General features: G+C 34.9%; 1 protein-coding gene across 2 annotated transcripts; it reads right to left on the reverse strand.

The window, feature by feature from the left end:
- Positions 1–3053: 3053 nt before the first annotated feature.
- Positions 3054–10327, reverse strand: gata6 (GATA binding protein 6). 2 transcript variants are annotated; one of them, XM_052133240.1, is made up of 7 exons: positions 10246–10327; positions 8571–9473; positions 7246–7412; positions 6731–6856; positions 5167–5254; positions 4935–5035; positions 3054–3797 (listed from the first exon to the last, which is right to left on the reverse strand). In XM_052133240.1, the coding sequence occupies exons 2-7, from the start codon at positions 9418–9420 to the stop codon at positions 3630–3632; spliced, it is 1500 nt and encodes a 499-aa protein (XP_051989200.1). In that variant the 5' UTR covers positions 9421–9473; positions 10246–10327; the 3' UTR covers positions 3054–3629. The 2 variants fall into 2 exon arrangements, with proteins under 2 accessions (XP_051989200.1, XP_051989199.1); XM_052133239.1 differs by lacking the exon at positions 10246–10327 and adding an exon at positions 9714–9855.
- Between the last annotated feature and the right edge of the window lie 7943 nt (positions 10328–18270).

An 18270-nucleotide genomic window follows, 5' to 3' on the forward strand; every position in this document is an offset into this window, starting at 1 on the left:
ATATGTCATACACCCTGAGCAGATAACCAGAATACATCTGGATAAATCTTCATCAACGCTGGAGCGGTAGGTGACAGGAGAAAGGAGCTGGAATGTTATGTGACGTTAGAGCAGTCTAAGTGAATTTTGTTGGCCTGTGCCAAAGCTGTTATTAATGGTGTGTGTTTCAGAGTTTCTTGGGTTTATGTTGTGGCTGGTACTTCTCTCTTAAGCAAAGGGGCCAAACGCAGTTAAAAAGGGCAATAGGGAGCAACTGTTTGCTCTGTGGAAATTCTCGTCTGGGCTGGAATTATGCTGTTGCAATGGACAAACAGTGACAGAGGGTTATATTAAAATTTTAGGTTAATTGATAATCAAGGTTTTTTCAAGGTATCCAAAAATTTAAATATTATGGGAAACATTTTAAATTATGTCAGAATAAAGAAATTGTGGGTGAAATATCCCTTAAAAGGATTTGGCGCAGTGTAAATAGAGGTTCTCTTCTTTATAGAGGTGAAACAAAAGAAAAGAACAATGTACGTATATACTACAGAGAAGACCATTTTAACAGTGGCTGGGATACCACATTTTTTACCCACTTTTAAAGCAAAACTCTACAACAAATTACAACAACTGGGACGTATGATACATTTCCTTGTCTGTTCTTTCCACATCAGTGGCTCTGAATGCTCTCTAACTCAAGGGGTTGAGAATGGCAGGACATGCTGCATCTATCTGTTTTCTTCACTAGCTTCAAATAGAACACAAGTTACATCAGAGACCTCCAATATTGATGCCAAGACATTATAAGTCAGTTGTAAATCAAAGTGCAACCCTGAGGCAAAGATCAGCACATTGTCAAAGTTCACATAAACCAACAATTCATTTGGGTTGGGCTATGGCTTAACAAAGCTTTCTAATGTTAAACTCTAAACTGTGATACACTGAAAGGCTGTCACAGAATATTAACTTTTGACTTTAAAATAAGTTGCACACCCTCTAAGGTAATAGAACCCTATTCCAAATCTAGCAATTTTAAATCGATATTTGGTTATATTCAACAAATATAGGCAAAGGTTAACCAATATATGCATAGTTTATGTATGATATTACATTTATTTACTTCTCAAAACCTTAATAATTGTATGTTTTAATTGCTTTATTAAATCAATTTTTCAATTTCAATACAAGTTCAACTCAATCGACTGCATTTGTAGTCTAATGTTGATTACCACAAAAAAAAAAAAAAACATTTCAACCCATGCCTCCTTTTCTTAAAAAATTATTTAAAAAAAGAAGCAAAAATGTAGGTTACAGTGAGGCACTTACAATGGAAGTGAATGGGACAACTTTTTCAGAGGATTTAAAGGCAGACATGTGAAGCTTATCATTTTAAAAAAGTACTTAAAATAATTCTTCTGTCAAAACATTTGTATTATTTGAGATTCAAGGGAAATTAAGGTCAGGAAAAACACAACTGGTTTAGTTATGGCTCTTATTTATTATTCCAGTGTTAATGAACTAATCTGAACAAACAGAATTTAGCTTGTGTAGTTTTTAACAAAATATACCTATCAATGACATCCTTCTCAATACTCTGTACACTGGAAAACAGTAGGGAGAGTCAATGGTTTTTGAACACTCAGCATAACAGATAATGTCTGATGTAAAATTCAAGGTAAAATGTAAGGGAAAAACATAATGTTTGTTATATTTATGGTAATTAATGGTTCATAACGTGATAAACATTTACAGTATGTGAAGATCACGTAGAACCACTCATACCATTAAACGCAAAATTTAAACCTCATAATTACAAAAAACAACAACTAATAAACATACCTTGCAGTTTTGACACATGCGTTAAATATTGTTAAAGAAAAAAACTCAAACAAATGAATCATAAATCTGTGTCTGTACTAGCCCAGAGTAATTTTAGAATCAAACTTATGCCAAGAAAACACAACCATACAATACAAATACATTAATTAAAAAAAAATGAACAAACACCTCTATTAAACACACTACATTGCAGAAATAAATAGTTCTTAGAGGTTATAAAGGCGGGGAATCACAACTAGAGCACAATGTTTCTTTTGTTGTTCACACAGTGTCCTTATGACACAAAAGCTTGTGAAATTGTCAATAAAATTGTAATTTCTCTCTCTGTAGTGGAATTAATCTGGTTCTCCTGGGACATCTTAGAGAAAGGCACCAGTGGTGGTCTTTTAAGCCCATTTAAAAGCCATATAGGACGTTTACATGGGAAACTTTCAGTTGGTTAACTGTTTAACAGAACAGAGGTGGTAAATCATGCATTTCAAAACCACTTGAGAATGAACTCATTCACGAGTGAATTAAGCGGTTTGGCTTGCCATTTATTTACTGTCATTGTGCGTTATGTTTGTGGCTTCAATGGTCACTCACAAGAAACGTACTTTCACAACTGTTTAATTATGACACATTTTTCTCTCTAAATCATTTGATAAAATGTGAAAGCAAGACCCAAAATATAAATTGCCCCTGCATCAGCGCAAGTAGTGACTAAAGATGTGTATCAAACTGAAAGTAAAAAATAAAAAATAAACAGCATGTAATACGCATTGACATTTGCACATCAATGTCATAAGTTAGGTAGTCTTTTATCCAAACATATTGCAGCAAAACCTTTTTTTTTTTCTTTTTTCTTTTTTTGCAGTTTTGTATTGTAACAAAGTATGCATCAGAAAAGAAATCCTGAGTGCTGTTTGTTCTAACAGACTATTTACACCATTCAGATTTTGCCATTTAGGTTTGCACTTCCAGAACAGTTTACACAAAACCTGTGAAGAACAATTTTCTTCACTACAAATTTGCTTGATTAGACCATTAGAATTTGAGAGTGATGTCTAGAAAAATGTGACATCATACAAAACATACAAGCCTTGTATGAGTTCCTGTGATCTTTGATACCCTGTTTTAAACCATCACATAAGAGCTTTTTTTTTTTAGGTGTGCAGTTAAGTGAGTGACATCACACTGCGACAACATCATTGAAACAAGACTTACAAAGAAGGGCAAAGCTTCAATCCTACTCTATTTGACATTGTCTTTATTGACAAATATATGCATTATTTTAACAACCGTAGCTTCATAAATAGGTTTGCATTCATCTGTAAGGAGGAGTACTTGGCACTTTATCTTCAGTTCCAGTTTTAGAAAAGATCAACCTCTTTTTTTTCTCTCTTCACCACAATCCCAATCAACAACCTTGTCTTTATGGGCAAAGTGTCTGTTAGCATTACTATATACAAATCGACTTTCAAAAAATAAATTTTGATCCACTTTCTCCTCTGAGCAACACTCATGGTGCGGGGTGTGCTCTAAAAGTACCAAAGGCGTATTAAATCAGACTCTCTCAAGTGTTGTCCTCTAGTGCAGTGTACCACAGATGATCTCCATTTTGAACGTCCAGTCAAAGTATTCCACGGGTGATTAAAAAACTGGAGTATTTGGAACAGATAAGGCCTCTGCTCAAGATCACGAACACAGACCAAAAACGGATGACAGCCAAACACTCTGCCAGGAACGGCCATTTTACGCACTACGCCAAAGGGGCGTTTTAGAGAGCTGAAGGACGCCACAAGGATCCCATCCCATAATGCCAGGGTTTAGGCCAAGGCCATAGGGCACCAAGTGTCCCCTCTCACGGAGGCTGCCACGTCAGCTGTGGATGTCAGACCAACATTCGTATATAGACTCTCCTGGCCGGGGTACTTCACCATGGAGCCTGTCGTGCCTGGAACCTCGACTTGGCCCACCAGCGTTGAAGAGTTGACCTGGATCGAACCAAACATTATTCAATTAATGCCTGTTGCACTGAAAAAATGGGAACCTTAAAATGTATTAACATCTAAATTAACTGTTGATTTAAGTCAAAATATTATTAAACTTGTCTGAATCAACCTGACTGCATTAAGTTACATAAAACATGTGGAGTTGGGTTTACTTAGGAAAACCTAGGAAACTATTTCCACGCAGAATTTTTAATGTAACAGACCATATTTTCATGTAAAGGAATGTTATAATTAAATGGCTTTTATTAGATATTCTTAAGTGTTAATTTTACAATACTCTGTTTCAAGTCAATTTGACTCACTCTTTATTTGTCCATTTTGTTTAAGCAATGTAGCACTGAATAATGCTTTTAAAAGTGTACTAGCATTTCAATGCATTTTTAAAATACTTAATCATGTACCACAAGCATGCTATGTAGTGTATTAAACAACATCTCCTTGCTTTAACAATGATAGAAACAAGATCCTGAGCTGGTCACACAGCCCTTAACACTTGGTGCACAAAACACGAGGATGCTAACTATTAACTGATCATTTTTTTGATCATGAACGAGTAATTTTGAGTAGAAAATGAACTTCAAACTTCACAAAACAAGAAGTTACCTATCATAACAGTTATTTATCCACGCTGGTACAAGAACACCAGCTTTCAAAGATTAAGTAAAATGTACTTACAATTTCCTGTTCAATTTACTCAAATTAGCAAATAAATATGACAAGATTTTCTACTTAAGGATTGATAAATGGTGACGTATTGTAAAGATAACAAACAATCATGAATAATATTTACTTATAAGCATTACTTTAAGAATTTACTTCAGTATTTTCAAGTTCACGCTTAAACTAACATATTTAATATAGAAATATTTTCTGATATATTTACTTCACCACAATTGTTTTTTTTTTTTCAGTGTTGGTCAGGTCGAAATCTTTTTTAAGGTCATAATGTGTTGCATGGTCTGTTTGCATTAGAAAAATTGTGTAATGATGTAGATACATAATTATTCAAACAGCATTTCATAAACAATTATACATGTAAAACAACAAACTAGCTGTAAGCGTGGCCCATTATTTACTAGTTCAAAAAATAATTAGGCAAATTTATAAGACATAACTTACTGATGTTACAGGCACCTGAGTTGATGAAGGACTGTTTTTTGTGCACTCCTCTGAATTAGAAGACGATGAGGAAGTTGGAGTCATGGGGACAGAACTACTTCCTGTGAATCATTTAAACAAGTTAGTTGACCTTGACTCCACCAAGATTAACACATTGGACTGCTAAGACTATCAATTAGGCCTATATACCGAAATTAAAGCTGTTTTAATGTGGCTGTGGGTTTTAACATACCAGATGTTCCCTTTGATTTGTTCAAGGTTTTGGGTTTTCTTTTCCTCGTTTGAATACCTTCTTTCTTCATGGCAAGGGGCCGAGGGACCTGAACAAAAAACAAACATCTAAATTATATTTTATTTTACTGGTAGCCATAACAAATTCTGTTTTTTGTTTTTTTGTTGTTGTTTTTTTTTTATATATTAACCAAACAACAACTGACTACTACTCAAAAATATATATAGAGTAGAGCCCAAAATCTGACAAGTATCTATTCTCACTTCAACTGTATATATATATATATATATATATATATATATATATATATATATATATATATATATATACATTTGAAGTCAGAATTGACATACACCTTAGCCAAATACATTTAAAACCAGTTTTTCACAATTCCTGACATTTAATCGTAGAAAATATTCTCTGTCTTAGGTCAGTTAGGATCACTACTTTATTTTAAGAATTTTTATTTCAGCTTTTATTTCTTTCAACACACTCCCAGTGGGTCAGTTTACATGCACTTTGTTAGTATTTGTTAGCATTGCCTTTAAATTGTTTAATTTGGGTCAAACATTTTGGGTTGCCTTCCACAAGCGTCTCACAACTTGCTGGAATTTTGGTCCATTCCTCCAGACAGAACTGGTGTAACGGTGTCAGATTTGTTGGCCTCCTTGCTTGCAAATGCTTTTTCAGTTCTGCCCAAAAATTCTCTTTCGGATTGAGGGCAGGGCTTTGTGTTGGCAAATTGTGACAAAATGTCCTTAAGCCATTTTGTCACAATTTTGGAGGTATGCTTGGGGTCAATGTCCATTTGGAAGACACGTTTGTGACCGAGCTTTAACTTCCTGGCTGATGTCTTGAGAGATGTTGCTTCAATTTATCCACATAATTTTCCTTCCTCATAATATCATCTATTTTGTGAAGTGCACCAGTCTCTCTTGCAGCAAAGCCCCCCACTCTTTTTCCTCCAAACATAACGATAGTCATTATGGCCAAAGAGTTAAAAAAAAAAAAAAAAATTCATCAGACCAAAAGACATTTCTCAAAGATCTTCAAATATCTTTGTCCCCATGTGCACTTGCAAACTGTATTCTGACTTTTTTATGGTGGTTTTTGAGCATTGGCTTCTTCCTTGCTGAGCATCCTTTCAGGTTATGTCAATATAGGACTGGTTTTACTGTGGATATAGATACTTGTCTACATGATTCCTCCCATCTTCACAACGTCCTTTGGTGTTCTTCTGGGATTGATTTGATCTTTTCGCACCAAATTACATTCATCTCTAGGAGACAGAATACGTCTCCTTCCTGAGCAGTATATATATATATATATATAAACAAATAAAATAAATGGTGAAAGATGACAGAACCATGTGAAGGACATTAATCTTTAAGACCTCATAAGATCTGATAGGGCACTAGTAGTATCTAACCAGACCTGATTTGTCTCTATTTATTTGTTTGACATAATCTTTTTCGTTATTTTTTTATCCTGTGCTACAATTATTGCCAGTTTTATGTGACATTTTCATTCAAATCTTGTTCACGGAATGTCTGTTTTAACCTACCCCATGTAACTTTGTGTAAAGTCCACAGGCGTTGCACACGGGCTCTCCGTCCGCGTTTCTGCGCCACAGTGTTGTAGTGCTCGTCTGACAGTTAGCGCAAGACAGACCTACTCGCCTTGAAGACGACTTGAGACAAAATAAATGAAAAATGTCATTAACTGAAAATAATAAAATACCAAAAAAACTGATAAAACCTTTGAGACAAATGTTGAGACATTTTTAAATGACGACTTTGCCTTAATTATAAGTACTTGCAAATGCAAAGTCATTTTACATTATAACAATAATAATATAAGAGACTAAATATTTTGTAATTATTCAAAATTAGAAGATGCATACAGTCTTTTTGTAGCCTAATTAATGTTCAATGCCTGCAAACGTGTACCTTTATTTAAAAAATACCCTTTATTGTAGGAGTAGATCTGTGAAGATGTTTCCAGATAACCCTTGGCTATTGTTTGAAATTAATAGGCAGGAAATTGTGTGGTTAAGTAGCTCGTCGTGTCGGTGCTCACCATACGCTTCTGAGGTTTAATTAATGGCCGGCTGAGTCCATTCATTTTGCTGTACAGGCCGCAGGCGTTACAGAGAAAGTGACCCGTGCCGTCGCGTCTCCACAGCGGGGTGGAAATGGAGCCGCAGTTGACACACTCGCGGCTCTCCATCATGTCCTCCAGCAAATCTGAGACACAGACATTTCACCTTCAGTAAACATCGTCACCTTCACCATCAACTTCAATTGTCTGCCAAATTAATTGCGCAGACTTGAGACACATTGTAACAGGCTAATGACATTAATGACAGATGTGATGTGTCTGTCAGTTCAATGGATAAATAAAAAGCCTAAATAAATAGCCTGAATAAATGAATATATATTATTTTATTTATATTCAAATGTAGGCCTACATTGTTCTACCCAAATTTCATAGCATTGAATAAATCAGAAATTGTCTCACTTTTTACATTGCTGTAATTGTGTCTGTGTATTTACACAAGTATACGGCAATTATTATGAACTACAATAATAAATAAATTAAATAATAATAAAAAAAAATATCTAAATATTGAGATATTTTGTGGAGCAGCTAATTAGCATTTGTATTGCAACTAGGCGTGTGTGCTGTGAAATTCTAATGTAGGCCTGGTGTATTTAATTAACATTTAATATACGTTACATGGACTTTGGCTAGATATAAAAAATATTTCTTAAAAGATCCCATGGGATAGCCTACAACTTCATAAACTCGTGGGTAACGTCAGATATTTTGTTAAAACTAGCCTCAATAGTCAATAGTCTTAATTAGGAGTTTTCATTAACATTTTCATTATACACAAGTATTTTTTAATGCTGTTGTTGTAATTATTATTTTTATGAATTATCATGCTACATACTTAATATTACTTCCAAGGCCTACATAGACCTAATAACAGCTTGGGAGGTGAAAAATGTAAGAATGAGTAAATTTATCCATTTTCCATTTTCTTCAATTTAAAAAAAAAAAGATAAAATATATAGGCTATACAATATTTTATAAGCGCACTTAAAATATATATATATATATTTATATAAAATAAATAATCCAAAATAAAAAACGATATGAGTAAGGGGTTTGAATTTCACAGTCAGATATGATACATGGCATTATAAAACGCATGAACAAAATGCATGTTTATATATGGGTTTCACTTATCCAAAAAAAAAAAAAAAGGTCACAGACTTGTACATATACGATTTTTTTAAAATGGGCGTTTTCACATTTTTCCAAATAATAGTGGAATTTAAATACATAGCCTGCATATATGCTCAAACATAAGACATTACATGATTAATATAGCCTACCTCCGTTCGGACCTCTGATGGACAGTGGTGCGCTTCTGGATTGCAGCGAATGAAGCATGGAGTTCTCGAAGGGCCCTGCTGGCCACGCCGTCTGTAACTGTGATAGCTGCGGTGCAACATAAGAAGGATACGGGCTGCTATAAGATCCACTTATTGGTCGTGAAATATACTGGTCTCGACTGTTCACATTCAAAGGATTCGTATAGCTAGTATCCCTCGATGTGCCGTTATTCATAGGAGGACTGGGTGAGTAGTGGAACCGGTTGGAGGTGTGTGGGCTTCCAGTGCTGTAGGACGGGCTCTCCGGGGCGGATTGCGACCAGACCGAATGACTGCTGACCGCATGGCTCGGTTGCGATGACACGCTGGGTTGTAGGTATGACAAATTCGGTATCATCGTCCCGACTCGGGAAGTCGGAACGTATACGGGAGAATTAGGGTTGGAGTGCATGTAACCGGCCGATGGCGAGTCGTTATAACCTGCCTGGCTCTGGACCGCGGCGAGGGCCAGCGTCTGATACATGTCAGTAGGGTCCACAATAAGGCCTCCTTTATGCGCCTCCCTGGTGTGTCCACCTGAGATGATGAGTTTGTTGCCCTGGTCTAAATCCGTGAAGAGCGTAATGTCGTCTGAACTGGGCAGGGCGTTGTTGGGATGCCCAAAGTGAACGTAGGAGTGTAGGGGCCTGCTCTCGGTGCGACGGGTTCCCAACGCGTCCAGGTGCGCCGGTGATCTCAGCTGGTCTCTCCGGTCAGTGTTCAGGTAGTTCTGCTCAGCTGGAGACCCTGGACTGCTGCTGCTGGACACTTCGCGCTTGACCATGGACCAGCTGTTATCACCCAGGTCCATCCAGGATCCCTTTTATATCTCTCAGTGCGTGGAAAATGGAGAGGCAGAGTACACTGAAAATGAGAAGATCCATAAAATGACTGTTGTTCTGGTAACTGTGGGTATATATAAATGCTTGGCAATGTAATTGGATTACACTCAAAGGTCAAATTACACTATGGGTAGAGATGGCTAAGATGAGTTCAGAACACCCAGACAACTACAGTTAAAAAGTTTTTTTGTTTTGTTTTTCCAAAGTTTTATGGAGTTATCTATTAAGCGGGCAATACATCGCGAAATAGCTGCAAACTTACCCAAATCATTTCATGGTTTTTATGCCAGTGTTGTAATATGCCAAAATGGAAAGTTAAGCTACATGACATGGAAGACTGAACACAACTTCACTATATTCCAAGGAAACACATGCGCACGTAGCTACACACACACACACACACACACACACACACACACACACACACACACACACACACACACACACACCATACAGGGCTTTACACTGTGGATTTGAATCCATCCGTGTCATGAGACCGTCCTCCCTCTTGATGTAGCCTCATCATAATTACCAAAAAAAAAAAAAACAAACAAAAAAAAAAACACACACACAGCGTAAGAGATAGGAAACAAAACGTAATATGTCTTTGCAGAAAATAGATAACCACTTGATAAGACCCACAACAGATAACAGAGAGGGGCAGGGTAACAAGAAAAACCCGAAATAGTTTAGGTCCTCCTCAGCTCAGAACCAGCACCCAGATGTTTGACAAGAGCAGTGGAAGATATTTATAATCAAGACGGAATATTTGGGAAGAAAAAGTCACCACTGACCTATTGGTGGATTGCCATATGTTGCTGTTCGCAGGATCCCGCGGTTCTGTGCTGGCAGGTCTTGGAGAACATTAGAACTGGAAGTTCTCCGTTCACTCGTGACGATGTTAAAGAGAGGAGGCGCCTCCTGTTGCTCCGAGCCTCTGATTGGATCCCAGCTTGAGCAAACACATCTGTTCGATAGGGGTGCTGCTCTTCACTTTCCACCTTAGTTTTCATGTCCTTGATGTCCAATGGAAAATGCAACTCTTACATATCTGACTGCATTTGCAAAAGACTGAATATCACTGGATGTTTAGGACAGAATAATATGTGGAAGTTTGTTGTAATAATAAGTGCAAATAACAAGCCTCATTTAATAATTTTAGAACATAAAATATCTTTGTAATTTAAATAGCAAGTTCCTCACAAAATGTGTGTATATTACCATATGCCTGTGGATAGGCTATGCCAGTTTGAAACATAAATATTCGATAACTAATCATTTTTGGGAGAAAAAATGTAGGCTATATTATGTATAGAGTAATCATCAAAACAGAGTGATGAAATCACTCATTCTTTATTTGTTTTGATGTTGATCATTGTCTGTGCTATGCAAATGAGGGTCGTTGCTAATTAGTTCATCTTAGTCGATGGGGCATCATAAGGGCTTCTACACAAACACCCAGCGGGCAATAGGCATTACTGAGTGCTTGGTACTTTGAACAGGTGATAATTCATTCAGGCAGAATATGCATAGTGACGTGATCAGGTGTGGGATGATGTCAATTGGATTAATCATTGTGAAGTCGTGAGGGTTTCTGACGCTTTATCTTATCGAATATTTCAGGCTATTCGATAAACAACATAGAATTATGTTCAGACCTATTTTTTCATGTGTTCATGAAGACAATGCAACACAATTCAGTTATTAATTAGCTCATCATTTTCATTTATGAGCATAATATAATAGGCTAATTATATGTAATATTATTAACACAATTCACAACAATATACTAATATATTCGTAATATTTAAACAGTTGGAATGCCCTTAAAAGGCCATTTTAATTGTTTCAACCTTAACAGTTTTTCAGCCATATTTTGTTTTAAGTAATGTACTTCAAATCCTTCTACTTTTCAATTAAGATAACGAATAATTAATTTAAATCAATTTTTTATCACCTATTCATTACAGAACTCTCGCTAACTTCGGGGAAAAAAAAGATATGAGAGCTATGAAAATTATAATTTTTTTGGAGTTTGCTTGTTTGTTTTTTTTTCTACATGAGTTACAGACGCTGTCCAGACAATTCCCATAGCAGTGTGTGAATCCATGATCCGGGCGTCAGTCTGCTGTCTGTCCTGTAGTGATTTGACAGATGAGCTGTTCTCTGATGTGTCTACAATGACACAGTGAAATCAGATTGTCGGCTGTCTTCCACAAACCACCACAGACAATTATTATTATTATTATTATTATTATTATTATTATCTCTCTCTCTCTCTCTCTCTCTCTCTCTCTCTCTCTCTCTCTCTCTCTCTATATATATATAAAAATACATTTCATATTATACTACTACTAGAAAATTATACTTATGAGTTGATATCAACTCATAAGTATAATTTTCTAGTATAGTAGAATATGAAATGTATTTTTATACATTATTCTTCTTAATGATAGCGCTGAGATAAACTAATATTAATCAAATAGCTATGTTAAAACAAATATAACAAATCATCAAGAAACAGTATAATAATAAGAATAATAATGCAAATCACCAATAATTAATAATAGCTTAAATTAAAAACGAGTCTAAAAAACAAAGAACTGTTTCAAAGAGCAAAAATTGCATTGCGATTTTTATGTGCGATACTTTTATGTTATTTTTATTATTACCGATACGAAATTGCCAGTTGGTCGATATTTAATAATTTAATAACTTATCGATTATTTAATGTGCCCTAAAGATTTGCTAATATGATGCACAGCACACACACACACACACACACACACACACACACACACACACACACACACACACACACACACACGTAATCTAAACAACAGTGGTATTCTCTTTGACATAAATATGTTTAGATATTGCGAGCATGTGGGAAACGTTTGTTGAAGACAGTGTATGCATTACATAATAATGTGCAACTGTCACACACATTATAGGCATATCAAGATCATCTCTACAGACTGCTCTTTATTTTCTTGAAAACCAAAAAACTCTGCTTTTCGAAATTAGGTCGCATTTGAAATAATACATAAATAAATCTTACAGTGGGATATCAAGAGCGGTGGCTTTAACGCAATATGTAAAAACTGTTTTAACCTTTTATTAGGCACCTTTCCAGGCCATTGCAAAGGGAGTCTTTATCAGATGTTCTCCGTGCGTACTTTGACCTTACTATGTACAACGAATTCAACGAACACAATAGCGACACAATCAATGTTTGTTTGCCAGCAAGGTTTCTTTACCAAAGACAGCTGCACTGACCAATGATTTAACGGCAGTACTCGAATAAGTATTTTATTACAACATTTGCCATAACAATAATAATTATGTAAAAACTAATTAAAAGCCTTATTATTAATTCGTAATAATCATTATCATCATCATAATATAATTACATTATTATTTGAGAATTAATATTAATTCTTCTTATATTTTTTTATAATTGTTGTTAATAATAATAATAATCATTATAAGGCTTTTTAATTGTTTTTGCCTCAAATAAATTATTCCTGTTTGTTAATCACCTCTTACTATATAATTATAGAATCCTTTAACTAGTTCAAGTGCCATCAGAATAGTTTTCCTCTTTATTTAATTAGATGGCCACAGTAAATTAAAGAAGGAATGATTGTGATTGGTCCTTGTCATATCAGATATTTGCTAATGGCTTATCATGTTGCTTTAAACAATGTTTCTTGCATCACAACCATTGCTGAATTAGTTTGCTTTGTGTTGTACATCACCAGTTGTTGCTGCATGAATGATGATGCAGTGATCAAATACTCATTACCTCTGGTGACATATTGTAAGACAGGGCGTTGGCCTTTCCTTAGAAGAACAGTTATGGCATACATTAAATCACCATTGTGAATATTGCTCCACAAAAAAGGTGAAACATATAGTGACTGAAAAAAGAAAATTATATCCCTTGAAAAAGTTTGAAATAAAATGCAGATGTACCTTCTAAATTATCTATATGATATTGAACACTCCTAGATTTCAAAAGGATGGCACTGATTTATACAAAATATTAAAAAAAAAAACTTCTTTATACAGTACAAAACACTCAAGTTACTTCCTGCATTTAAGTAATACACTCTCCGTCCTATTTGTACATTAAAATTGTGCCTATTTACTTAAGGTTTATGACAGATGTAGTTACATTTTTATGTCTGGTACTGCCTTCTCTGGTTACACTGAAAGTCAGAGACTGTGACCTTTTGAGAGGGACAGTTAGAGGCAAAGGCTATATGTTACTGTTTGCAATAGTAGATGATTAATCAAGAAAGTGTAAAGGCAACATTTGTGTGTACGTGAGTGTGTATATGTGGGTGTGTGGGAGAGGCCTTGATAGTAAAGGTGTTAACAACCTTCTCACAGATCACTGGACACACCCAGTTTGAGTCATGTGATTCACCACTATGACAACTGTATTTCTCTTATTAACCTGCTCTCAGTTTCAGTGGTGAAAATTCAGTGCAGACACAGAAGCACTGAATTATGGGGGAAGTACAAAAGGGAGAACATTGTATCTGTACTGAGCTGTGCCAGTATTGTTTGCATGTAATAGTAGTGGATTATATATATATATATATATATATATATATATATATATATATATATATATATATATATATATATATATATATATTTATATATTAGAGCTGTCGATTTAACGCGTTGATTCAGTGAGATTAATTTGACAAAAAATAACACATTAAAAAAATTAACGCAATTAATCGCACCATAATAAGGAAGATTCCTGAGAAATGCAAGCTTGTAGTACCACCTGTTTACTCCAGAGGGCAGTAAGTGAAACTTAAGCTGTATGAGCAACGCACAGTTTATACAGTGAAGAAAACAACCCACAACACAGTTCTTGTGTTCAAAACACCTGAAGGAGCGCAAATGTGAACTAAGGGATCTCAAGATGTGTTTAAAGATTGAGTATTAAACTATATTTAACTTGACACAGTGACCTAAACATTTTATGTTTATGAAGCAAAGCACCCGAGACGCGACACAAGCATGACTGACGCAGGTGTAGATTGACGGTTCTTAAACAAGCCCTCATAATAAATCTCGAACTGATTGACAAATTCACTTGTGAAATGGATTGATGTGAACTGTGTGCCAATGATTGGATTATGATCAATAATATGGTAGTAAACAATACAATGTATTCTAAAGCCACTTTTTGTATTGTCTTATCAATGATTAACTCTTCTGCTACAAGAATGTAATGCATTTTAATTATCTGAATATTTTTTATTATTTATATATATATATATATAATTTTTTAATATTTAAAGATAACTATGTATAATTATATATTGATATAAATATGTATAATCTTTATATATTGAATTATTGTTATATGAGGATATATTTGTATATGCGATTAATCGCGATAAATTAATCGGGACACACCATGTAATTAATTTGATTACAAATTTTATTCGATTGACAGCCATAATATATATATATGTATATAATTAACCCTGTAGATAAATTATGTTATTAAACTGAACTTGCTAAATTATTGGATGAAACTGAAGCTATTATCTTAATTAGCTGTTAACATTTGATTATCTTTGTATTAATGCTGCATTTTTGATAGATTTCCTTTGAAACAGCTTTTAATTGCAAATGCACAACTAATCATAATATGGTATTTTTGCCTTTGTTTTTATTCTCAACTGGTATTTAGTGAAAACAGCATAGTTAGTTTTATATGGCATGTTTGATGGCATGTTTTTATATGGCATGTTTGAATCCATATGGCAGTGTAAAGCGCTTTGGTAACCTCTAAGGTTAATAAAAAAGCGCTATATAAGTGCAGACCATTTACCATTTACCATTTCTGTAAATGTATCATATACATTGTGCATGGATCCTGTAGTCACTATGGAAACGTCCTAGTGTAGGGATGCTAGTTTTAGATGTTTATCCTTTTATACACTGTGACAAAGATTTATAAATTTTTTTATGAATAAGAAAAATAAGGGAAAAAAACAAGAACAATAAACGGCCCCACTATATTAGGTGTCTTTTATGTACTAACATTAAAATACATACAATGTACTTATTGTGTAATGACACATTATTCTGCAAAATTCTCAAAAGATTAATTTGCTGTTGCTGAGGTTTAGGGGTAGGGTTAGATAAGGGTTAGGTTTATGGTTAGAGGCTAACAGTATAACTACTGATGTAATTAAATGCAGGTACTTTAAATGTTATTAAAAACACGTATGTACACCTAATATATAGTGGGTCCAAAAACATTGTAGATTAGCAGCAACAACTCCAAAAGGTTTTCCAGAGCCTATTAGGCAGTAAAGAGCTGAGAGCAGTCAAGCACATTAGATGACCCATGAGAGATGAGCTGGAATACAGATAAGAGCCACAGTCATCCGTCATTTGATTCAAGTGTTTAAGAAACTATTAGAGCTAGATTAGTTGTTAGGGCCCGTCTACTCACTATACAGCTGTTATCAAAGAACAGGTCCAAATGGTTTTGGTTTCTTTAATATAATATCATGTAATATAATATATGAATAAATAATTACGAGCCAACTATATATATATAATCTTGTAATTGTCTTGTAATTATTTATTCATATATTATATTATATTACATTATATATTATATATATAAGTGATTGCCTTAATTGTTATTGAACTAACTAATTACATGGTGTGGATTTGCATTAAACTGGAGTTCTGGGGCATCTTGTCCTTTCAGAGTATGAAAAGAATGAACAGGATGTGATCAACTCTACTGGCCCGCATTTCTGTGTGTGCCTCACCTTTGAACCATTCCTAAGTACCACAAAGTGAAATCAGTATTGTTTAGCCAATGCCTGCCTGTGTCCACTACTGCCACTGCCCTCCAAAAATAAAATGAAGCTCATATTCTTTGAGCTGTGTTGTTTTTCCCATACACCATCCAATCAGCCCTCATCCTGCAGGGCTGTGCCTGTGTTATGTCTGGGGGGGAAGGTCAGCTTTGTGGTACAGACTATGGCTTTCCCTGAATCAGCTGTTTCAGTGCCAGTGGACACTATCTACTGTCTATTCTGACACTTGCTACATCACAAGAGCCTGAGACTTACAAGAGGTGAGAAAAGCATGCTATGCCTGAGTGATATCTCTGACAAGGAGCCATGTCAGGCAGTGGCATCATGAATTTGTTTCATGGATATGCAAATTAGATTGTTTGATATTACTTTGGCATTATAAATAAGGGTGTCTGATATGATTTTCTAAAAATATCTTTTTATAATTTTACATTTTTATGTTGGGAAAAGCATATTCAGGTCATTATTTATAATTACTACTCAATATCTTTATTTATTATATATTTTAACATAGCTCTTTTATCTGTATCATAAGCCATACAGAGAGAGAGAGAGAGAAATCATAAGCCAGATAAAACAGGGAGATTAAAATTTCACAGTATTATGAGATTTAATGGCCAAATCAGAGAATCAGTCTATTTTGTTCAGTATTGTTGAAATTCATGTCTTCCAGTTTCAAAGAAAAAGTAATTTTCTTCAGTAATAACAGTATCTTTCAAGACAATAAAAATGAGTCCGCAAATATTTTCCTCAAATGTTTAGGAATTTCAAGATCGAATACTTTTCATATAATATTATGAATTTCCTGCCAAAAGGACTCAAAAAATGTGACAATGGTGAACATGTACATCACATGCACATCAAAGTCTCCAGAACATTATATATCCAAAAATGGTTTTATTTTCATGTGTAATAATAAAATAATAATAATAATAATAATAATTTTCTTTCAACAATATTCCCTCAAACTGTAAAATGCAGTTGTTTGCCTTACAGGACAAATACATTCCCATTCCTAATTTGATTGCTGCAATCTTAAAATTACTTGAGGCAGTTTTGCATGGTACAGTATGTCAAACATAATACACTTCTTAAACATAACTTTATATCACATAAAATTTGTGTATTTTTAAAAGTGAAGTTGTGATTCAGCTGTACAAGCCATTATCAAGGGCGTGAACAGAACCCTTCATCTTTCCATGGAAAAATGTTGTCATGCCTGAGACGGTTTCTTTCCATTTCTTTTTCTGGAGAACAAAGCTGTGCACTTCAGTCACGATAAGATCTCACTCTGCTCCAATGGAGTGAAGTCCCAACAAACATGGCCACTTTAGTGACCATGCAAATTCATTTTGTCCTCATGACTTCCATGGACACACACACACACAAAACACAAATTGTCGCATACTCACTGTAGGGGCCATGAACTCAAACGTGCGTACTTTTCAAAACCCCACTTCCAATAGATGTTGAGCCCAATTTGTGTGGCAAGACCAAAATAAATATGAATTCTACATTCTCCAATTATGTTTTTATCAGGTCATCAGGTGCTTATTCTACCAGTACCAGCTCTGTACCAGGCGCTGTTAGAGAAGGGCTCACTGTTGGCCTTTCTGTTCACCCATGGTGGGAACTGAGTGAGTCTAGATCTGCTCCCTGTAAAAAGAAAGAGAAAAAGTGCGAGAGAGGGGGGGGTCACTCCCTCTCACTTCTCTCAGCCTGATTAGTTTTTAAGTTCTGTTTTTTCAGCTCTTATACTGTCATGTTTAAATTCAAGTGACCAAACAGCAGTGCTTTTGGGTTTATTGTGTTTGTTTTTGAAAAGGCAGCGGAACTTGGAATTGGGAGTCATATCAGCAGATCTGCTGTACATATAATGCTTACATTGTGGAGAGGCATTGGAGATCTGAGCTTTGTGCTTTTGTCAGATATACAGCACTT

This window comes from Xyrauchen texanus, chromosome 9 (genome assembly GCF_025860055.1).
Source record: "Xyrauchen texanus isolate HMW12.3.18 chromosome 9, RBS_HiC_50CHRs, whole genome shotgun sequence".
Taxonomy (NCBI): Eukaryota; Metazoa; Chordata; class Actinopteri; order Cypriniformes; family Catostomidae; genus Xyrauchen; species Xyrauchen texanus.